Raw genomic sequence first — 24,144 nt, 5'->3', positions numbered from 1 at the left:
TGGAAGTTAAGCCTTAAGCAGCATCTGCACCATCAAAAGATAATCCATTTTACCTCCATCAGAAGCAGCTTTTGTTGTGCTGTGCTCCTGTTAAACATCTGGAGACCTGAGCTGGTGCCGTTATGCTCTCTGAAGGATTTCTGAGTGCATCTTCTGGATCCGAAAGGCAGAAAGTCACAGGGTAGCACAAACAGGTAGCATAAGAGGTATCATAAACTGGGTGTTTGGCTGAGGTGTGAATTAGCAAGATTGAGCTCACTTTCTCCAGGGGGCAGATCCTCATACATTGCAAGGTGTCCTGGCTCCACTGGGGCTCGTGGAGTTGTAGACGCTTATGTCATTCAAAGATCTCTCCCAAATGTTTTATAACAACTGATGATCCCTATTTCTGGATATTTTGTTTTACACATCCTGCTGTGTGAGAACTTATTGCTGCTAGAATTTTGCTATGGTATGCTTCTAAAATGCAGATCTGAGAATGTGTTGTATACATTTATGACTGGCCATAAATCTCAAAAGGTTTGAAACCACTGGTTTAGCCAGCTTTCCCTGTTTGAGGACAGCTATTTCACCTTTGTTTCTATTGTGTAGTTGTGAATGTGTTACCTGTTCAACTCCTATGGAGCACAGTTGTGACTAAATGCAGTAAAATTCATTGGCAACCTGCAGTCTTGTTGCAAAACACCCTTTCCTTGTAAGGCAGTAAAGACCTGACATTTCTTCTCAGACTGCTTTCAGCTTTTAATATTTAATATTGCGATCATCCGTTTTCTATCATGTTCTTTTTATTTAATGAGTTGTTGGAAATATTTACTTTCTTCTTCAAACATCTCTGTCTTGTAAGCATTCTGGAGGCATTTGGAACTAAAGTCTTTGATACTCTGGTTATCTGTTTTTAGCTCAGTCAAAATTTCTATCAGAGGAATCTGGAAATCATTAAGATAATTTATGTTTTCCATCTAAACTCATTAAAATAATAGTTCTTATAATCCTCTAGGCTCAGTGTATGTGTGTGGTTAGGTTTTAAACTGCTGTTTCCAGGATGTTCTAATAAGTTTGGCTCTCTTTTTGCCTTAGTGTGGAAGTACTCTTGCTGAGTTACATTTGCTTATCTTACTTTGGCTTGATACTGGGAAGAAAGAAATTAAATGGCTTACCGAATTTGGTGAAAAATACCAAGAAAGAGAGAATTTTACACAAGAGTGACAAGATCTGGGTTCAGTTCCCTCTTCTGCAACCTGATTTTTCTGTTTATTTATATGAAAATGAGGGGAAATTCTCTTTTTCCCCATCGTTTTGTCAGTCTAGAATCTCAGAAATGGAGGATGTCCTTGTAATGTGCATTGCCTAACAAAAACTGACCCCAAAAAGTAGAGATAGTATCAAGGAGTCTTAACTTCTTGTTGAAATGGTTAATATTGCTGGGAAGTCAGTACTTCTTTGGGATTTGGTGGTGCAACTAAAGAATGTCTCTATGGTTCTAGTTAATTTCATAAATATATTCTGAAATAAATTCATTTTAGTACAACCTTTTAACAACTGTTAAATTGTACACTGAGGATTTTTGGGTAGCCAATACCAGCAAAAGGATCTGGCATGTGGGATAAGTTTAACCTTTGATAGAAATGTCAACTTCTGTCAAGATCATAAAATACTTGCTTAGTCTTCTACAATGTTTTTGTTTATTTTCAGTTAATAAAATATACAACAGAACCTGCTATATGTCTTTCTCTCCCACATGGTTAAGAGAAAACTTTTGCATGCAGTGAAAGTTGTATAAATAACTGTAGGCAGCTTTGAAAATACAGATACAAGAAAATACATTAACTGGGAGCCAAGCCATCTAATTTACTGCCAGGATTGCTCAAACCAAAAAAACAACAATATTTATCATGGTAGCTTAATTAAGTGAATTAAAACTTTTGAAAGTAATTGAGACCATCATGTTGTGATTCAATGAACAAAGCAAAGTGCTATAAGCAGAATGAGGCAGCACTGTGTCTAAATGCCCTGTCCCTCAGCAAATGCAGTCTTTTTTTTTTGTAATGTGGCTGTGGTGTAAGTCTAGGGATCCAAGTGCAAGGTTTGTCACTGAAACCATTACCTTTTCAAGCTTAAAGAAGTGTAAACAGTGTTCTAGTCTCTTAGTCATGGAACTTTCTTCTCAAACTCCTACAATTAAGCTAAAACTGAAATGGAGGCTCTAACGTGTGTCTATACACTTTGGCATCCATTGTTGATATTTTGCCTTGCCTATTGCTAAAGAGCAATCTCTAATCCTAACTCTTCTTTACAGTAAGCAGTAATGAATTGCTTTATATTTGTCTTTAGATAGAAGAAAAATGTTTGAACATTTGCATATTGATAAATGGGGAAAAAATATAATGGTTAAAGACTATCACAGCTGACTTGGCATTACTGTGAAAGACATGGTCTTTTTTAATGATAGAAGAACAGGAGGTGTAGAACTCCTTTATGACTGTTAAATTCTCAATACCCATACGAAGCCCTTTCTTTCTAGGTAAGGCACTCACCCCTGTGAAGGAAAGGCAGCTGCTTGCGACAGATGATTTCCATTTGTTTATTTGCTCACATTAATTGTTCCAAGTAAACAATTCTCTACCAGGAACCAAATTTTCTCTGATGCAAAAAAAAAAAATTCTACTTTATGTAGATAGAAAGTAGGCCTGTGCTAACATTTTGGTTTCTTCACCAGCAGTAGCAAATAAATTCAATCTGGACATTTTGAGATAAAAGTCTGTTTTGCCTGTGCAAACTGCCACTGAGGCTTAGATACCATTGTTGCAAAGCTTAGAGCAAACAGAGCAGCTGTTTCAGTCCAGTTTAAACATGGTGAACAAGAGTGAAGCATATTAACTCCAGCTGTGTACTGATAACAGCTGGGAAGGAAAATCACTGCAAAGGAACCCAAAGTAAATTAGCAGCCTTAGCTATCATGAGTATGCCTCCAAGGGAGGAGCAGTAGTGAAAATCTGGTCATTAGAACCATGGAGAATTTAGTGAGAAATTCTCATGCCTCATTTTGTGCTTCTGTAAAGATGCAGAGCAGGTTCTGGAGCTGGTAGTATTGCCTCTGAAGATTTTTGATGCAGATCTCATGCTGTACTTACATCATGGACAATTTTAAGATGAAGGCAAGTACTGAGAGAGGAATTCTGTGCAAAGTAATGGTGTTTGAGTTAGAGGAAGCATCCATAGCTTAGTATCTCCACTTGAGATCTACAGAATTTGAGGGGCTTTTAATGCAAGAAAAAATCTGGGGACTATTACAGTTATTTCCATAGACTTTATGTGATTCTCTAGCTGTCTTTGACTCTACAAAGAAAATCAGGGTACCATTCAAGCTGTAGAGGGAATGGTTTCCGTGTTGGTACACAGATGCTTTCAGAAATTTCTTGCAATTGAAATAACTAAGTAAACATGTCCATTTTTCATTTTTTGGTAAAACTACATGTTTTCTTTGTGCCTTCCCCCTCTATCTTACTTGTTGTCTTCCCCATCCCTTCAACCTATGTTCATGTTCTGTTTGGTGTCTTCTAATCTTCATTATGTTAGAATTGTTTCTTGGGTATGTTCTCCTAAGAACCTTATGCACTTCAGGTGGATGTAAAAGGACTAGACTTAAACAGCTGAAGTTTTGGACAGGAGGCAGTGCAGTTGTCTATGTCTCTCTGAAAAGAGAATGTAAGGATATGAATAAAGACATTTAAATGAGGCCAGTTAGCATTGTCATAAAGTTCTTATAATGTTAACCAGCTGTTAGAGACTTGTTCTCATTCTTTTGTAGATTACGTATCTCTTATTTTGCTGTAAGTCAGTGTGTTTTATTTCTGTGTGCACAGCAAACAATTATATAATAAACCAGGTCTTCAGTTTCATGTGTATACAATTATGAGAAAGCAGTAGTTTCTCAAAGAAGGCAATTTTGGCACCATTTATAAAGCCTGTTTTCAAGTTAAAAGTATGGAATATGTCGCATAAAAAATGTAAACATATATAGATGTATGTGAAAATATTAGGGGAGAGAAAGAGGATAGGAGAACCATAAACAAGGGGAACAATTAAAAACACATCTTGAAAATTATTTGACAATACCATGTCAAAACAGCTGTAAAGCTGAGTAAACTCCAAAGCCCAGTGGCACACACAAATACGAGGAGAATTCTGGTGTTCCCAAAAGACAGGGACCTGTCTGAGTGGATCACTGAAAGTATTTGAATGCCATATGTTAAAATTCTCTCCTTCCTTGTGCTTTTATATAAAAGGGATTCTTCTCAGTGAGAGAAATCTGATTACTCTGATCCTTTTATGGCTGAAGTAACTTTCTGATTGATCCTGCGACTGTGTAGAAAAAGCAATTACATATTAAATAGCTGATACAGCATTCTGATTTCACTTACTCCCATCTACTATGGTTTGTTTGATTGTGTTTTTCAGGTTTGATAGCTGCACTGGATCACTGACTGAGGTCCCCCTCTAAATTATAACACTGAAAACAATGGCAACAGAATGTATAAAAACCTGCTGTAAACTGTGTTTCTGCATGGACAAGGAAAAAGATGATCGTGAGTATCTGACGTAATGAAGGTTTAATAAAAGTTTTGCTGTTTTGTTAGTGATGAGATTTCCCATTAATAAAATGACTGTGTTACCCCTGATAAACTTGATTTCTCTTACAACATCCAAAATTCTTTCCATACCTCCACTTGGAGATTGAACACATGCTTGTTAGTATTATGAATTGGAACTGAGAAATAACACTTGTCTGAAATCTGCTCCTTGCAGTCTAGAACACTGTCCAAAAAAGTCAGCTTTTTTACCCAAGGTTGTGTAAAGGTCTTATATCTTTCAAACTCTCAGAATCTGAATGGTTTTTTTATTAATTTTTTGAACTCTGTGGATATTTTTAACTCTGTTAGGGTTTTCTTTGGTGTCTTATTTGTTTGAAGAACTCTTCTGTGATACAAGTGTAGCTCCTATGAAAACTCACTTAAGAAGAAGGTATAAATATAGTGCTTGGGAAATAAAGAGTTTGGGTCAGTGCAGGTGTCAGGAGGATGAATATCTTTTCCTGATGTTAGTCCTGAATGCTGTAAAACTGAATACTAGCAGCTGTTAAGTAATGTATCAAGAAGAGAAACTATTAAATAAAAGAGATCTGTTCATAGTATTGTTCAAAAATTAATGCAGATGTGTACTGTCTGTCTTGCTCTTTATTTTTAGCAGTTTCCATGGTGCAGGAATCTGAAGCAGTAGCTGCAAGCAAGCCAACTATTGTAGAGCAGCCTCCATTGTCTTCTGTGTCAGTGAAGCGTCAAGTTGGCTGTTCTGAGGATTATTTGCTTTCTAAACTGCCCCTGGATGGTCAGGAGGTACCATTTGTGGTCCCTCCATTCAAACTGGCTTATGTACAGCCAAAGAACCTTTCCAGCATCTCACACGCTGGAGGGACTAAAGGTAAGATATAGACAGTATTGAAGTAGCTGTCTTTAGTTCTGCTGCGCCTTGAACGTTGTCAAGTATTCCTACTGAATACATATGTTTGCAGAACTTTTCTAGAAGCCTGGTCTTGTTTCAAAGAATCATAGATTATGCTGAGTTGGAAGGGAAGCACAAAGATCATTGAATCCAAGTCCTGGCCCTGCACTGGACACCCCAGGAGTCACAGTATGTGCCTGAGAGCGTTGTCCAAACACTAGAATTCTGTCAGGCTGCTGCTGTGACCAGTGCCCTGGGGAGCCTGGGGAGCTTGTTTCTTTTCTCTCTGGACACCCAGAGAGGTTTTGGGAAGTATGTCATCCCACTGTGAATCTCTGTGACACTGTATGAATAAAATTAAATGGGACAATTGCGTGCCAGTGCTCACACTCAAAAGTAATGGAAGACACTTAAAGGAAATGGAATCTTTAGAAAGAATTCCTTGAATTTATTGGAGACAAGGAAAGACCTAATATATCCCCAGTATCCATATCACTCAAGTAAAAGAAGGAGGGTGTTCCGGCTCCCATGGTTAATATTCTAGTATGTTTTAACATACTAACACATCTTCCTTTTCAAATTTTGCCAATAGATGAGATGTCATGTGCTACTATCTGGCAGAATTTTTTGCCCCTATTATTTCCTGCTTTTTTTGCTGTTTTTTGGGAAGCCAGGGAGCACAGATCCCCTGGTATGAGGTTTCATATGATACTGGTTTTTTTCTGCTTCACAACAGTCTTGTGCTTCTTCCTCTGTTACTCCCATACTCAAACTGCCAAAATGCGGTACATGCAATTTAGACACAGTGGCATTTTAAGATAATATGATCCCGTTCTTTTTGAGTAGACATAATCCTTAGAATAGGATCCTGTCCCACTAACATGAGTTACAGAGCATATGCTACTGTTAGGCTCTTAGTCCTTCTAGGAGATGCATAGAATTAGGTAAGGGAAAATTTTGGAACAGAGGCATACCTGAACAGTTGTTTTCTCTAGGATTTATTTGCCTCAAGGAAGTGATAAGCTGGTAGTATGTTCTTAGTCCCACGTGACTTTATTTCCTTTCTGAAGGTGAAAAGCCTAATAACTGATAGAAGTCAACCATAATGTTGCATAATAACTAATGCAGTACTACCTAACTTTTTTGTGTTTGTGGGGTTTTATTCCCACCTTTCTCTCTTCTTCTCTCTAGGCCCCTGCTGTTGTTTCTTTCCTGCTCCTGCAGGGCTATTACCAGACTTCCCCACCCACTGCTGCATGTACCACTGGCACCATATCCAAGCTAAGCAGCCTAGCAGAGCTGTTCAGTACAGACTGGCCATTCTGTGCCCCATCTTCTCATGGGCTTTATTGGCATGTCAGCAGCCATTAAGTGAAGAGCTGCAGGTAGAACATGGGAGCCCCCTCATCTCTGAGCCTGATTTCCCCAGTTACCTGCTATTTCAGTGGCTAGTTCTTTCAAGTCTGTAGTTGGACATGCTATGGAAAAGCAGGTCACGCTCCTGATAATCCCTTTTCTTACTGGGTCTAGGTTTAGGCTCTGCCTTCCTTACTCTTATCTCATCTCCAAGATACTGTACAGAGAAATTTATCAAGGTCTCTGAGGCATGGATGTTCTCCAGAGAGAAGGAAGATGTGTCTAACAGCCTTTAGATGAACATTTTCCTTGTTCATGCTGTTGTTACACAATCTTAACAGTCAGTGACTTGTCTACATTGAGCACTTTGCTTCCTGATAATTTCTGAGGGACCTGGTGTACAGAGTGGCCCTTTAGGCAACAAGCTGTTAGATCTTCTGGCAGGATGACCTGACTCTTCATAACTGAGTGTCTTGAGCAAATATTTTAAATTTTTTAACAAATATTTGAAAAGTGACTCTTATGTCAAGTAGGCAACTTTCATTTCTCTTTCCAAATATAAATGCTAATTTTTTAAAGTGCAGCTTTAAGCCACAAAAAGTTGTGTTTAAAAATGCAGTGTTTACTTTTTAGGGAGATTTACTAAATAGAGTGAAGTGTGCTGTCATTCTTTTTTCACATTAGCCAAAGCACCAGCATAGTCAAAAATGTATTCAGAGTACTTTTTTCTTAGACAGTTGTTAAATATCTGTAGAAGTCCAAGTCCTGCTCTCAGTTCCTCACCATTTTCTGTGCATGTCTGGCCATTTTCCTTTAGTAGAACAGGACATGTTCAGTATTAGTTCTTGGCAAACCTTCTGAAAGCAATTAAGTGCTGGCAGCCTTTCTTTTCTCTTCAGCGCTCACTGCAGTGTGTCTCATGCTCTCACAGAAGTAAGTTAGCAGGAAGAAGTGTGCTCCTGGTCTGGAACACTGGATTTTCTATCATCTGCTGTGTAGCAATTCTTTGTGGCCTCACTTTCAGTGTTCATCCTGATTTACGTCATGTTCGAGCTCATTGCGCTTGAGCTCTGGCTTAATCAGCACCCATGTTCCACCTCAGTGTTTTAGATTTTCACTTTACTACCACATGCAGGAAAGGACTCTTGGGCAGTGGTAGTCTGCCTCTTATGGTACAAGACACTTGCAGAACTGAAGGCACTTTATTGTGAGGTAAAGAACTTTTTTTTAAGAGATAGGTTGAAGTCCAGAGAGGTGAAGTGAAGGAAGCAAATATCAGAGTTTCGCAGAAGCCAGGTCACCCCATTCCCTACTGTGCTGTTACATATGGCTTCTTGTCAGTCCAGATAGTAAAGAACACTACAGCAGTGTTCTTCACTGTTTTGCTGACCAAGGCATACATGTTTTTTCTGAAATTATTATGGGCTGAGTAAAGGGCTGGGATTCAAGCAGTCTCAGATATGTCTACTTATACCTCAGCCAACAATTCAAGTAATTTTGGATCAGTGATTTTTACCACGGACAGACTTGTCATGAAAAGTAGATAAGGAGCCTTCAGTCACAAGCTATATTATCTTTTCATTTAAGATCTTCCTGAAGGTCTGGGCATCCATTAGTTCAGTAGGAATATTCTGGGGGTAGGTAACTAAATAATTTGGAGGTTTTCTGTACACAGAGTACTACTTTTCCTGTTAACTTCTGTCTTGCTGTTTGTCTTTCGAGCCTTCTGTATTTAACTACTTAGGCATTTACTGCAAAACCCCAAGAGAGAGTATGCATAGTTTTTTATGGCCAATTTAATTCCAGTGTTTGCTCACACACTGTGGAAATCTGACATAATGTGAATGTGTGTTTTCTTTTTCTTTTTTTTTTTTTCCCTTTAACCAAAGTAGATAATATTGAAATATTTTGTCCTTCACCCTGAAGGCACTCCGCCTGCCTTATGAAGCCAGGCAGCATGTGTTATGTCTGGAACTCTTGCATTTGATGTTTACTTGTGCTCCACAGAGTCAGCCAGAGCCTCGTTTGGTGGCCGGAAGGCAGAACTGCACAGCATGTACCAGTGGCCCCACTACGACGTGTACAACCCCTTCTATCTGGAGCATCGGGTTTCACCAGATCTCATCAGGCGCTTCCAAACAAAATCAGATAGTAGGAAATTATATGGATCAGGTGAGAAGGACCACACCCTTGCTTCTCTGTCTTCCTACCTTTTTCAGGGTTTATAGGTAAGAGGAATAAAAGTCATTAGTCTACAGAAGACTTGTTTGGTTAGAGCAGTTCTCAAGCCGGTCGGTGTGCTAAGGATACTCTTTGGTTGGTGAATCAATCTGCAGAGCCAGCTCTGCTTAATTTTCAGCTGTACTGTTACTTTTTGTCTTTTAGGGGCTTGACACAGCTTTCATGGATCACACAAAGGTAGACAAATTGGCAAAGCGAGATACCTTAGCTGCCTCTGATCCATACCAGGATGCAGTACTGGAGATTTCAGCTACCAGTAAGAGGAGTGAGGGAGATGGAAAAAGGAAGCCAGGCAGTATATTGAGTAGGAGGAATGCCTGAGGAGTACACATATGGGGATAGGAACAAAAAACATTCAGGAGCTGATGATAAGAACAGGTGCAAAATGGGGCATGATGCTATATGCAGACTTATTTTGTAGTTTGCTTTTGAAGATACAGCAATGTCCCCACTTCTCAGTGTGTGTAAGAATGAGGGAGGGTTGCAAGATACTAAAAAATATCAATAGAAAGTGTTTGGCTACCGAGGTAAAAATTGTCTTCTGCACTGTTCATTGGTGTATGTATCCTATAATGAATGCTGTTCAGACTGGAGTAAATGACTAGTTGTTTCTTGTGATTGCTAAGGCAAATGCATTCAGAAAACTCAAACACTCAAGGAAAGGTACACACTCTCCATGAAATTGGAAGCTGGCAACCACTCACATTTTTAAAGATGTTTTATTTAGAATGATATACCATTTTTATTTTCAGCTGGGGGAAAATGTCTCAGACTGTGTCCTCTTCTAAAATAATTCTGAGTCACCATAGAGACTACATAAAAACACTGCTCCATGTATTTTTTTAAGAGAAAAAATGCACATAGAATTTTAGCAGCCTTTAACATGTGTGGGTTTACCAAGCCTTGTAAGCACCTGTGGTGGGAGCCAAATGGGTTTTATTAAACTGTCTTGAACATCTTCCCTTCAGTTCACCATGTAATTTTCCATTTTTCTTCCTGCAAAGTGAACACTCTACTAGTTTTGTCTGAGCAAGTTTAAACACAAGAAAGGTTATTCTAGTGTGTCTAGAGTACAGTTCTAAAATGCCTTTTTCCTTCAGAGTTTTTTGACAGCTGTTTCAGAACTTAGAACTTCATGAGCATTTATAGACTGTTAAAACAAAACTCAAAGCCTGGTTTGTCGCAGCAAGTGCTTGATATTTTTCATATGTGTGGGTTTAGAACTACAGAATGCGTTTATTTGCAAGGTACAAAATTAAATTCTTGAACTTTAATGTGAAGACCCCTCTCTTCATCTAAAAAAAAACCTCCACACAAACAAACTGAAAAGTAAATTCATTAATGTTTTTCTGAAATTCTAATTATTATTGGTAAACAATATATTTTTATGATTAATATCTTTCTGTTTTTCTTATATTTTACAGAGAGCTTTCTGTATAAAAATAGACATTTTTTTCATTAAAAATGTAATTTTTTTAAAAAAGCACCATTTCTTCACCCCTGCCCCATCCCCATATGCCTGGAAAATGTTACTAGAAACAGCAGATCATACTGTCTGTAAACCATTTTGGTCATTTGTAATCTATAGGATTGGGGAGATAATTTCCAGCAGTTTGTGAAAGTTATTCTTAGTTGGGGTTTTTTCCTGGAAATGATGCTAATGTGATTTTTATTGTTCTCTTTGCCTTCTTAGTTAGTGATTTAAGACCCAGTGCTTTGCCTGGATCCCTTGATGTAAGTCGTTCGATGTTTGATCTCAGGAGCCCACCTCACCGATTCATGAAGGTGAGTTCCCCTTGCAACCAAGGTTATACTGAAAACTCAGCTGACTCAGTGTATCTGTTCCCATTGCATTATGTTTCCAAAGTAAACACTGGAGGGCATTGCACTGTACACAGGGAGGCCTAGAGGGAAAATTTCAACATCTTGACCAACTTAAAGAGGCTTTTTCCTGATGTCTCCTCTGACATTCACTGTTCTGGCCCAGCAGGGCTGTTGAGAAACCCAAGTAGGCTATTGGGCAGGGCAGGACAGACAGCATGTTATGGTTCATCATCTTGTGGTTTCTCCCATCAGTAAAAAAGTGGAGCACTGGAAGTTTCCATTGACAAAAAACACTGTGTTTATTTATTTCTTCTATAATAATCATGTCTTACACAGCAATAAAGTTGTGTATATATTCATGAGAAAAAAAATAAAATCTCTGCTGGTCAAATAGGTCCTCTGTTAGCTTGTTGCATCAAAATAGTAATTGTATGCTGCTGGATCAAGCAACTAGTAAGGAATGAGTAAATTATTTGAAAATGGGTATTTAGTTTTCATCATATCTTGTCTGATGGTATAATCTCTGGGTTTTGCATCTGTTGCTCTGAATTAAGTGATTCCTTTCTTCCTGTCCCCAGAGATATGATTCAGTCTCCAGTGTACCTAGCAGCACCTCCTCCAGGAAGGATTCGCAAGGCAGTAACAGGAGTCTGGGTAATGTTTTGTTTGTTTACCTTGTAATGAAATATTTCCCTTTGCACATGAAACATTAAACTGTTTTGACTCTGCTGTTGATGTTTTTGTTTGGTTTGGGGTTTTTTTTGGGATGAATCTGACTAGCAGGTCAGCTGGAGATGACTTGGCAATTTGAAATTAAGAGTTTTGGATGCGCACTGTCCTGTTGTATGGAAATTGAGCAAATGAGACCTTGAGAAGTTCTCATGCATTTGGCAAATCCATACTTGGATTTACTACCTAACTGAACTAAGAAATTGCAGATACTATGTTAGGACAGAATGCAGCACTAGGTCCCAGGTCTGGTCATTTTTCATCTATCAGTATTTTTCATGTGAAGTGCCTGAAATCCAATACCATATTACACTAGTCATTAGACAAAAATATTGTATGCAAACCCAGTATCCTTCTTAATGAAAGAATGCTGAAGAAGTGGAGATATGGCAAAATAAACCCTCAAAAACTAATCAAGTCCCCACAAAAGTCACCCTGCTTTAAGTCAAAGTTTGACCCAGTCTCCTTCTAAAAGAAGACCAAGGCAATGACCTGGTTCCAGTCATGACAGAGAAATGCTAATTATATATTAAATGATATTAAATGGATATTAAAAATACTAAAATATAATATGGATATTAAAAAGGATATTAAATGGGTTTTCTGACTTGAAGAGAGCATAATAGTAAATGTTAAATAATAAATAATGTTTACTAGACTGGAATTGAAATTTGAGAAAGATAAAGAAGAGGCCAATTTATAAGCTTAACAGTGAAAGAGATTAAGGGAAGTGATAGGATATGTGTTCTGGGTTTCTCAGGAACATGATTTTTTCTTTATAAAAGTTGTTTGAGTATAACACTAGTTACTAAATTCAGTAGAGATAACCCAGGCACATAATGTGATTCTTGGTGTGGTCTCCTGTGCAGGGCCAGGAGTTAGACTTCTATGATCCTTAAAGGTCCATTCCAACTCAGGATATTCTATGATTACATGATTCTAGTCCATTAAATGTGAAGGCTTTTAGCCATGCAGAAGGCCAGGTTACTGGACTGGGTGGATATTTTGTCCTTAAAATGTAGCTGCAAATATTTCAAACTTATTTTGAGAGATGTTTGTGAAGATAAACAGTCCACCTACTGATGAATTCCCTTATTTCTGGAGTGAACTTTTAAGATACTGCATTACTTCTAAAAATATTAATTGGCTTTCTTCCACAGATACTATTACATTATCAGGTGATGAACGAGACTTTGGAAGACTGAATGTGAAGTTGTGTTATCTTTCTTCAGTAGAACAGATTTGGATCACAATTTTACATGTAAGCAAATATAAATAAGTTATTCATTATTTACTCATTCATATTTATTATTTATTCAAATAATGACTATTCAATAATCAATGAGTATTCTACTATACATAATGGTAATTGTCATAAAATTTGTTACTGTGTTACTTCATGTGAATACTATGTTCATATGAAGTAACATATGTTACTTCAATTAATACTTTTAGGAAAAAAAATAATTTTTAAATGTTAATATAAATGAAGTTCAGTCAAATGTAATACTAGGCTTCAAAGCATCTCCCTCTCCTTTAATTTTATTTCTGTTGCAATCTCTGTTCTGCTGCAGTCAATAAGAAGAAATAATATGTATCTCCATATGTTACTATACATATGTTAACATATGTTAACACATATTCTGCTTGAGACATGAGGAACTATTCAGCACAGATTAGAAAGCTGAGCTGGTCATAGGCTGGTCCTGCTATGGACATTTTTCTGTGGAAATTTGAAGGCGATAAATGGGAGCAGCTGTGGAGGCACCATTTAAGTGATTTCTGTGATTCTATGACTTTAAATCAAACAGTTCCTTCAGGGCAGAACCCTAATAGAACTCTGAGGACACGTAGTTTCTTGAGGCTTTTTTGTCAGCAAATGTGATACAGTTATGCTGGTTGTTTTCTTCCAGTAGCTGTGAATAATTTTCAGGCAATGGAACTTTGAGTAGACAGAAACCTTGTAACTACATCAAATGGCAAGTCTTGCATTGTCTAAAATGACTGTTTTCAATGTTGCAGTGCAAAGACCTGAGCTGGCCTTCTAGCTGTGGGGAAAATCCTTTTATCTGTGTCAAGGGAATTATCACACTGCCCAAGCCAGTGCATTTCAAATCTTCTGCCAAGGAGGGCTGCAATGTAAGTAGAGGCATGCAAAATACTGAGAAATATTTTTCTCCACAAAAAATAAACGTGACGTGTAAATGGATTTTTAAAATGGACCAAACATCCACTCCTATGCCATATTTGCTATGGTAACTGACCAGGTGTATTTTACTTCCCCCAACTTCTCAAAATCCTATTAAAAGCTTTATTCCACTTCCTCCCCCTATATCCTGTCTTGAATTGTATTCTTACCCTTTTTCTCTCAAGCTGGCAGGGCAGTTATGCTCACAGGGGACTGAACCATGAGCTGCTAGCCATGGCACCTCGGGGGAGGTCAGAGGAACACTGGGCATACCTGTAGGTGCACACTCGTCCAGGGAAGGTAGCTGAGGTAGTTCCTCTCAACTGGCAGGAGACAATATTCACACTTTTTCTTACAGAAAATAGTAAAAATTGGTCACATGGGACAAAATTCCTGATAGTGGCAGTAAAGGAATATTAAGGGGATGGAAGGTAAAGCAACATAAATCTCCAATAATGTGAACCAAAGGTGAAAGAAAATAAAATTAGCTGGAGAGACTGTAGCAAAAGGTTAGAGATTCTGTTGTGAAGATGTGTGTGTGCACTGTTGTAAAGCTCCAGAAGAGATGGCCACAAATTGTTATGGTAGTGAAAAATAATCCAGAACTTTGTCCCTGCCAGTGTGTGACAATGCAGGGGTGAGTGTGTGTGGACTTTGCACTATAAAAGCACACTTTCCATGGCAACCTAAAGGGACACTCAGGAGCAATGGCTATAGAACCAGGTTGCCTTGGTTTCTAGGTTTTGGAGTCAGTGGAGTTCTCTTAAAATGATGATGATACTCATCTGTTTTTCTTTCTAGGACATTGAATTTATGGAAACTTTTGTTTTTGCTATTAAACTGCAAAGCCTGCAGGCTGTCAGATTGGTATTTAAAATCCAGACACAGACTCCCAGGAAAAAAACTATTGGAGAATGTTCCTTGGCACTGCGGGAGCTGAGCTCACAGGAGTCGAATCATTGGCTGGATATATCTCCTCCTTCCAAAGCACCTGTAAGTGCCAATACCATGAAAGTATGTTCTTAACTCACCTAGAAAGGGTTGCTGGAAGTGAAAGTAAAATAATTCAGTAGTAAAAACTAGAAGGCTTTGTTTTTTCTTTTTCCTTTTACCCTACTTCCTTGGAGAAAGGCATTTTGATGGGGAAAAAATGCAGACTTTTGAACTCTGCACATAGCTGTTCTGGTCATAAACTGCAGATGTTTCCAGGAAAAGAGCTAGAGCAAGCTCTTCCACACCATGGCTCACAGCTTGAGGGAGGGACATTCTGGGGAAATGTTCAGCAAAGGACATTGGGTAATTGTCTTTTCTGACCAAAAAAGCATCAGAAGGTTCTTAGGACTCACAGCAAGAGCTCAGAGCAAATGGAATCTGCTTTTGTTATGGAAGAAAAGTGCTAAGATCTTCAGTGGCCTGAAACTGCAGAGACAGCCATATATTTAATGTTCAGATTGCATGCTGTGAAGTAATAATTCAGACAGTTCATTTCCATTAGTGTAATAAGAAGCAGGTGGTTTTTACAGTGGGATTTCCTTTCCCCCCACCCTCCCTTTATTTGTTTCTTTTATAGATTGTCTAGACATTTGTATTTTCAACAAATTAAACTTGAATTAGCAATTCAAAAGCAAATTTTATTTAAGTGTTTCTGAATAATATGAATGATACTCTTGATTTCTAACATAAGTTACACTTGACATTTTTCAGTTCTAATGTGAATAACCATATTGCTTCAAAAGCAGTAAGATAAAGTCACAGAGGAAGCTGGTTTAGAAAGCTTTCATCTCAGTGTAAATTTCTGAATCATCTCATCATTTCTCAATCTGTGTTTGCTTTTGTCACCATTATATCCAAGAGCCCTCCAGACACTCTGGGATAGTACCCTATGAGGCAGCAAACCCTGCCCTCTCTGCCAGCAGAAAGACAAAGCTCAGAGTCAACTAAGTGGTTTCTTCTCAGGGTTACACAGAAATTTTGTGCCTGAGCTACAAAGAGAATTTGGGTCTCTTTGATGAACTGGGGCCTGGCTTTTCTTTATCTAACCTGATGCTCTCTTGCTTAGTGCATTTTGGTTCATTGAAGTGCATTAGAACTTGAAGGCAACAAAGAATAGCAGAGTCCATTTAAATGAAGGCCATCAGGAAAGGTGGGTCTCCACTGGCCTTGTGCTGCTGCTCTTACGGTGTTCTGAGGACATTAGAGTGTGACAGAAGAGCGAAGAGAATGACTCAGTGCAACTTTTCCACTGGCAAAAATTATAAAAAACCCCCAAGAATCAGACTGGAGATCTTGATACATAAGCTGGTGTGTGCGGCAGTGGTGTATGTGTGTAGGCATGTAAAACACAAGTACTTTCATAACACAGGAAACTACACAGTATCCAGTCACCCTAAGCACTCATAACATCAAGTGACAGTGCCTTGCATCTATGGAAAACACTGCTTATATCTCCATATTGCAAAATTCAGAAGCGTGGGAGGGGAACTCTGAAGGTTTTTGTGTGAGTGCCCTTATGTGCTCTCTCACTTCCACACCCAGATTTAGTAAAGTTACAATGGCAAGTCTGGTTTCTCCTGTATGCTCTTACCACTGCAGAATTTTACCAGGTAAAAACTGATAGGCCTAGGTGATTTGGCCAGTATCCCTGTCTGCAGCCCACGAGGGCCATATGTACACCACACATAAGCAGCTCATCAGTGGAGCACATTTACTGCAGCTATGACAAGTGCAAGATGCACTTACTGTGCATCTGCAGGTTCTGAATACAACACATGCTTATATTTCTGTCCAGGAAATCCCAGATAGAAATGTGGGAGCCCAACATATGACAAAATTCCTGTGGTTCCTGAGTTTATAAGCAACTTAATCCAAATGTTATGGCAACATTCTTCTGCTTGTAGGTGTGCCGTGCAGAACTTCAAATAGGAACTTGTTTTCAAGCAATAAACAGGAGGATACAGTTACAGATTCTTGAAGCACAAAACCTTCCTGTTTCATCTATGCCATTGTCTTCAAGTAAGTTACATCAGCTGTTTCATGCCTCCTCTCTGAAAGCATTTGTAATAGGTAAATTGCTGCTCAAATGGGTTGGCAATTCATAACATTCTTTACAAACCTCAGACTAACATATTGTGGGGTAGATTACCATTGCCAAGGCTTGTTTCCCCAGATATCTTACTTGATTACTTTTTGTTTGGTTTGAAGATATGTATTTATGTATTTTGGAAGATTTTTATCCCAGTATTAATCCTGACATACAAAAGCATTAGTTTGCACTTGCTGTTTGGATACTGTGTTAATCAGTCCGATATTACTGAAATATTCTGTTCATGTGACTAGTCAGGAAAGCTATTGTAGAGTTCTTTTGGCCAGACTTTTGAGAAATTGATGCAATTCAAAGCATACATATGGATCTTGTTGACTCCTTTTTGGGTGTGTTGTGAGTAACCCTTTGTGTGCTATGCCTTTTTCCTTCCGTTTTGTGCTAGATTTCTTTGTGAAAGTTGGAATGTTTAGTACAGAAGGGATCATCTATAAAAAGAAGACTCGCCTTCTGAAGTCCACTAATGGCCAAGTGAAGTGGGGAGAAATGATGTTTTTTCCAGTCAGCCAAGCAGAACAAGGAATTAGCTTTCTCATCAAGCTCTACAGCAAAAGCTCAGTGAGAAGAAAGCACTTCCTAGGACAGGTTGGTTTTTGCTAAATAGCCTAATACCCTTTACTTCAAATCCAGTTTCTTGGTATGAACTTTAAAATACTTTAAATGAGGTGACACATCACAAAATAGTAAATTCTACTAAACTCATCTGTATGTAATCCAAGCAAAAATGGTACTGGGCTCTTAAATGTGTACCAGCATGGGAATGGGAGTTGACACTTGACTTTTCTTTCAAAAAGAAATCCTAAGGTCAGGTTTGTGTGGAGTATTACTATGTGACAGATTGCTTCCAAGAGATACAGGATCTCCTGGTTGCCTTTAGCTTTCTGAAGAAAAACGTTGCACCCACAGGAGCTCCATAACCTACAATGTCCTGTTCAGCAAGGGGGTGTTGGCTTACCATAACAATGCACTCACAACAGGGCTGTGTAAAAGGACATATCAACAGCTACAATGAGACTCCTTTCCTGGGTAAAACAATGCTGAAATCAGTACAATAGTCTGTGTATGATCAAGTAATAGTGTAAGTGTCCAAACACAAAATATTTTTAGTTTGTGTTTTAATTAACAGACACAACTTCAGTAGTACCTCCTTGAAAGTGTATGTGTGATCATATTTATTTAACCACCATAAAACTTAGTAGTGTGGTCTCATTATTCTCTCCATCTTCTTCCCCTGCTTGTTCTAATTCACCATCATCCTGTCCTCTCTATCTCTCTTCTTCTTGCTATGGTGAGCCATAGCTGTTCTTAATGCTCTGTGCTTTTCCTGACCCAGTTAGATGCAGTAACAGAATTTTAATAAATGCATAAATTAATAATGTAGATTTGATTTTGAGATCCCAAATGTAATGTCCTATGTCAGATGGAGGACTGTGCTATCCTTAGGTACAAAAGAATTATACTGTCCTATTCAGGTGATGCTTTTTGTGCCTGCTGAAGACATGCAGGTACAGGAGATGCTCATGTACAAGATACAGAAACAATGTGCTAGCAAGAGTTATGTGAAATTCCTCCATTTTTTGTAGCCTCATGCTGCACATGTCCCATCTTCCTGTTGGTGAAATTAGATTTGAAATAGGAAAAGCAAAAAAAAAATGTTCTTCTTAGCTATACTGCCTTGGTGGGAGAAATAACTGAGTATGATTTTGCAGTCATCTAGCAATATATGAGGAAATCTCAATCTGATGAGTTGCATTTGATTGTGGATGTTATTTTTAGGGGGAGGAAAACTTGTGCTCCTCAGAGGTTGTTTGGAAAAGGTTGTTTCAGCTCATGAAGGCAGACATTGCCACATAACACATGAAGACATAAAATATAGCTCAGGAAAAAATGTACTTCGAGCAATTGGCTGGGTATCTGGAAAAAAATTAATATAGCTGGATCTATTAACTTTTTTCTTCAGAGAATGGTGTTTAATTGGATGCTGTTCTAAGCAGACAATACTTAGATTAGGCTGCTTTTACAGGCATGTCTTTAATCATGAGCAAGATGTACATTGAATCTGTGAATGAAACATCAGCTGTCTGTGGTATTCTGGAAGACATTATTCTCACTTTGTGAGGACTCATGCCCCAGCAGTATAGGCTAAATGTACTTCATGGTCAAGGTTTCTAAGAAGTCTTAAAAGGACTCATTCTTGGAAGACTTGAGGAAATAGAGTCCTGTAAATAATGCTACCTACTTACATAAGCAGAATTCTTTTGGCAATGGAGGCTGGTGATAATGTTAAGGGGGAAAATTTCCTATTTGTGCTTCATTTCCTCATTTAATGGCCACTATCCACTAACTGAATACTGAGAAGAAACGGACTCTTACTACGTGACTATGTGTGGTATGGGCCTGCTAGTAACCTCCGTGGAATGCAGGTTTGGCCCTGGCTGTGGGAGTGTGTAATTTTAAATGCTCATGAAAATGCTGGACAACTCGTGCCGGATGCTGCACGGCTCGGAGCCAACCGCGTCCGAACGCACAGAGCAGCCACTGGCCTGCAGAGCCCCTGACCCCAGCATGTGCATTTGAATACAGCAAGGAATGCTTCACTTAAAACAACTTATTAAGTACTGAAACATTATTATGTAGTGGGTTCCCAAAACTAATTTAGAAGCTACATTTAAACACAGATTCTCTGTGTTCCCAACTGAAAGCCAATATGTTAGGACTAGCAGAACTCTTATTTGTTGGTATTATGGTTTGGTCACATCTATACATTGTATCTTCTTCTACACTTCTATGGCATTTATTTGGAACTAGTAAATGCTGGGTTTCGTTATATCATGTAAACTCTTTTTTTTTTTTTTTTTCCTTTTTTCCCCCCAAATGCAGATCTGGTTAAGTTCTGATAGCAGCAACAGTGAAGCAGTAGAGCAGTGGAAAGATACCATTGCAAACCCTGAAAAAGTTGTTGTTAAATGGTACAGCATTGGTCCATCTTGAAGACTGGAGATGAAATTCAGAACTGATTTTTCTACACAAATTCATATGCTGTCTAAAATACTATAAATAAAAGGAAAGATATTGTCTATGCAAGCTCTTCAGAAGTTCTCCACTGCATCATGCCTCTGTGGAAACAGAAAATTCAGTTTCACCAAGAGAAATACTGGCTAAATACTATCAGAAAGAAGACTTAGAAACTGGAAAAAGTGCTCATTTGATTTCACAAAATCCATCTTGAAAAAAAGATGTTTGCCCCTTTTGGACTTCATAAAAGCACAGAAATTCAATTTTGGAGAGAAGCAGCTTGAATCAATTCTGTTTCATTAGCCACTGACATCAGGCTCATCTGCAGTGGTGTCTTTGGCAGACTCCAAAGTCCAGGGTATGGGGTAGTGTCAGAGGCTTGATTCTGGGTGCCTGTGAGCCTTTGGGGCTGTTGACACCATTTGACCAGAATAACATGTGCCTGAGCAAGTGGGGAAGCTGTGGCATCAGGAGAAGGCATAAAGGGAAGTACAGAATAAGGCAGTACTCACAGGATTTTCTAATCTCCATTTTGGATGAAGGGTTGTTCAGAAGGCTGTAGTTTGAGCTTGTCCCTACCCTGTCCTTAAAACAGAGAGATGGAAAGATAAAAGTTCCTCTGACTTTGTGATCTTTACAAGGGGGACCCTACAGACTTGCTCTGTTTGGGTAAATTCTGGCTGGAATCAATGGAATAGTACAAAGAGGCAATGACCCTGCCTAGGATCAGAGCCAGGATTTTTAAGATTGCTTTCTTATAGAGAATACTTATATGTAAACCACTTCCTAAATAGTCAACATGCCCTAGCATTTGCTTACATTGCCAAAACACAGGCTAATATGTACAAAGGAGTATGCAAAGATTTACTGACTTACGTGCTTTTTGATATTAATTAAAATGCAGCACTATAAGGGATTCGGACTTTGTTTAAAGGATGGGCTGCTACTGCAGAAGTATTTGTTACATGTCTAGGATGCTAAAAAATTATGTGTGGAAGTATATTTTTATTACTTGTTTCTCGTAAGAAGAAATTACCATATTTTTTATTTCAAATTGTATTTTTCCAACAAAATCCTAAGACTATATTTTCTGTTAGTTCCCATATTTTCAGGTGTTCATTCACAGTTATTTTTAAGGGGGGAAAATACCAAGTATATAATTGATAATGTAGAAATCTAAAAGAACAGACCTCTTTGCACTACTTCAACTACCTGATTAAAAAATACATACATATTTCATTAACTCCATATAAATACTGTTGGCTGTCTGGACTGTACAAATATGTATGTTTGTATAGATGCTGAATAAATCTACCTTTCTTCATTACTTGAAGGAACTAGAGTGGGACTGAGAGCACTCACTGCTGGAAGGCAAAGGAGCATGAGGAGCAGAGAAAATGCTGTAACAGGAAAGCTCATTCTCTCCCAGCAATACAGCTTGGAGCACCTTTAATTCAAGTTTTTTGTCTTTGAGTATCAGGAAAAAATGGAATCGCTTAGAATTGTTTCTTTTCATCAGTTGATAACTGAAACTTTCAAAACTTCAACCATTCAGATAGTTGTTGTTGGAATTTAATATTTTGAAACCAGAAAGATTTTCAGACTCATACATATGCTGTCCAGTCATTTTTGACCAGTCATTATAAAAAAACTGAAAAAAGATTTTGCATGTTACTTGGTGAACAAACATTGGTTCTAGCTCTTACTCTTTGCAAAACTCCCAGTAGGCCCAGAAGATCTTGACTGACACTGATAATTTTCAGCCAGTTAAAAGAGTTGGGAGGAGCCTGGCCTGCTGGGTAAAATGAAAAAAGGAAGTGGGGTAAACATATATTTTTGGAGTATCTTTATTTGAATACATGGATCTTTTTTATTCATTGTGGCTGAACATTTTATTCATTGTGGCAATAAAAAAAAAGTGCAAACTAACTGTTTCCTGATGCAGAAGGCTGTTCTGCTTAAAAGAGGACAGGGAATATCCCAGTGTTTTGTAGACTTCAATTACCACAGCAGTAGTTCTAGAGAGTTTGCCAACTCAGTGGATGCTATATAAAATGGATTTCTGGGGCTGTTTTAGGACACTTACCCTTCTAAAGGCCTAACTAGTCTCTTTTTTTTGTTGTTTGTTTTTTGCTATGTTAATATTTAATCTATATGTTTATAATAAAAGCTATGAACAGCAAATATTCCTCTTTTTTTCCCAATTGTTTATACTAATGTTTAGCAGTCTCTCAAAGTGAAGTTCAGTTCCTACTTTTTCTCTGAGAAAATGCCAGCTAGCACACACTGTTTCATGTAGTGCTGTCTGTAGGGGAGTTAACTGCTGACAAACAGAGGAGATCCATAAGGCTTCTCCATGCAAGATGCACACAGGTACTGCAGCACTCTGAGGCACTGCTTCATCCTGTGCCCATTCCCAGGCTTTGACATGTTCTGCATTTGTATGCATTCATGTAAGAATTCAATGAGTTAACAGCTGACATGCTAGAAGAAGGAAAAAGAGGTGTCCTGGGACACTCTTCTAATGGTCACAGCTGTATGTTGTCCCTCTAAAGCATCCTCAGCCACTATTTTGATTGTTACATCCAAGTTTACCGTCACTGAAAATACTGTTAGTGCTATATTGTCAGTTCACATTATTTGTAGATAAAAGGCACACATGGTTTATAGTTGGATTTGCTCTTGCTTCTAGTTAGTGACTCACCCGGTTTCCCAACCTAAAACAATTCTGATGAAAGCAGCTGAGATTCAGAGCTGCACCAGTTTTATTTTGGTCAGCTCCCAAATGGATGTGGATGAACTGAAGGAACAATTATGATCTTATATTAAATGTTATTCATACAGAGATCTGTGCCTGTATAGTTAGAAAACAGCCATAGACTAAATTTGATCAGATTTTCCAAAATGTGTGTATATAATTTAGCTGGTTAATCAAACAATCCTGGTTTTTTTATTTACTACTATTCCGTATGTAAATAAGGTCAACAAATTTATTTTTCAAGTTTTTATATCTCAGTGACACACCAGAGCATTCTTTTTAAGCAAAAAAATGTGATATTCTACCACAGAAGATAAATGGGTGTAACAGTTTGTAAACCACATTGTCATACAATATTACTTGGAAAATAATTGTATTTGAGCAACTGATCTTATGTGATCACAACCTAAATAGAGCAATGTTGTTAAATCCATTAGGCATCTCTGTCTTTCCTTTTGTTGGCAGAACATCTGTATAAAATAAAAGGTGATTTTGTAAGCATTCAATTAAGTACATATGCTGTTTGACTCAAAAATTGTTTTGCCTGATGAAAGTTCCCTTTTGAGTTATGAGTTGATTTTGCAGCCAAAACATAAGCTCGTCTAGAAGTCTGGGGCAGGGTTGTCCCACATCTTATTTTCATCCTGCCAACAAATATATGACATGGCTACCTAGTTGTGGAAAGCTTGACATATATCACCTTGGACAAGATATACCTTCCTTGTTTTTCCAGCTTCTGCTGCAAAATTACATCACCATGTAAATACAGCCCTGTACATGATCTCATTCTTGGTGCATGGAAAAAGCCATCACTAAAATCAGCACCATGTTTTACAACCACTGCTCCAGCACATGTACATTCTTTTCTCTAGCTTGCACTGAGGAACAGGCTGTTGTCTCTCAGTCTATAGCAGAACTCCTACTGTGTTCAGCAGAAGCAGTCTGCAAAGCTGGTTTAGTGATGGTATGATTTATCTAACAAAAGGTTACACACACCCCTTTTTTTTTAATGTGTTTTTAAAATAGGTGAAAATCTCTTCACACTGATGTTTCTGTAGAAACTGAATTTCATGAAAGTGGATCTGTATATTTTAATGTAATGCAATTCTTCCCATAGATTTCAGAGTCTTAAAAATAAATCCTGGTGCTTATTCTTCCCCCATATTTGAGTGCAGTTTTTTCCTTCCTTTGGTTTGACTTTAGGCTGCTCTTCTCCCTCAGCATAAATAAGTCTGTAAACAAGTCTGCTTTTTGAAATTAACTTTCTGCATTTCTAGTAATGTTTCCCCCTTCTTTACCTGGTATTGAGACCAGCATTATAAATGTATAATTTGCTATTTAAAGAACTAGCTACAGGCAGAAGGCTTTCATCCTAGGGCTTGACTTCTGTCTGATGCTCTACATGTATGAGCTACCTTTGTTCACAGCTTCAAT

At 38.1% G+C, this 24,144-nt stretch overlaps 1 protein-coding gene across 5 annotated transcripts in view; it reads left to right on the top strand.

Moving 5' to 3' along the window:
• TC2N (tandem C2 domains, nuclear) overlaps positions 1-23,143 on the top strand; it is a 32,221-nt gene extending 9,078 nt beyond the window's left edge. For 4 of the 5 annotated variants that reach the window (XM_088058223.1, XM_088058224.1, XM_005520188.3 and 1 more), the window contains exons 2-12: positions 4,459-4,586; positions 5,245-5,478; positions 8,863-9,027; positions 10,790-10,881; positions 11,499-11,574; positions 12,810-12,910; positions 13,672-13,788; positions 14,639-14,830; positions 16,735-16,849; positions 17,323-17,522; positions 19,818-23,143. In XM_088058223.1, coding sequence (XP_087914349.1) covers positions 4,520-4,586; positions 5,245-5,478; positions 8,863-9,027; positions 10,790-10,881; positions 11,499-11,574; positions 12,810-12,910; positions 13,672-13,788; positions 14,639-14,830; positions 16,735-16,849; positions 17,323-17,522; positions 19,818-19,928 — 1,470 coding nt within the window. In that variant the 5' untranslated portion in view covers positions 4,459-4,519 and the 3' untranslated portion in view covers positions 19,929-23,143. The remainder of the gene's footprint in view (positions 1-4,458; positions 4,587-5,244; positions 5,479-8,862; positions 9,028-10,789; positions 10,882-11,498; positions 11,575-12,809; positions 12,911-13,671; positions 13,789-14,638; positions 14,831-16,734; positions 16,850-17,322; positions 17,523-19,817) is intronic. The other variant, XM_088058225.1, reaches the window with a different exon arrangement.
• Positions 23,144-24,144: the final 1,001 nt, after the last annotated feature.

Source organism: Pseudopodoces humilis, chromosome 7 (assembly GCF_049639895.1).
Source record: "Pseudopodoces humilis isolate 2021_Gansu_Grassland_sample_001 chromosome 7, ASM4963989v1, whole genome shotgun sequence".
Lineage (NCBI taxonomy): Eukaryota > Metazoa > Chordata > Aves > Passeriformes > Paridae > Pseudopodoces > Pseudopodoces humilis.
Note: the sequence above shows the minus strand (reverse complement) of the source record. Positions and strands in the feature narration are given on the sequence as shown.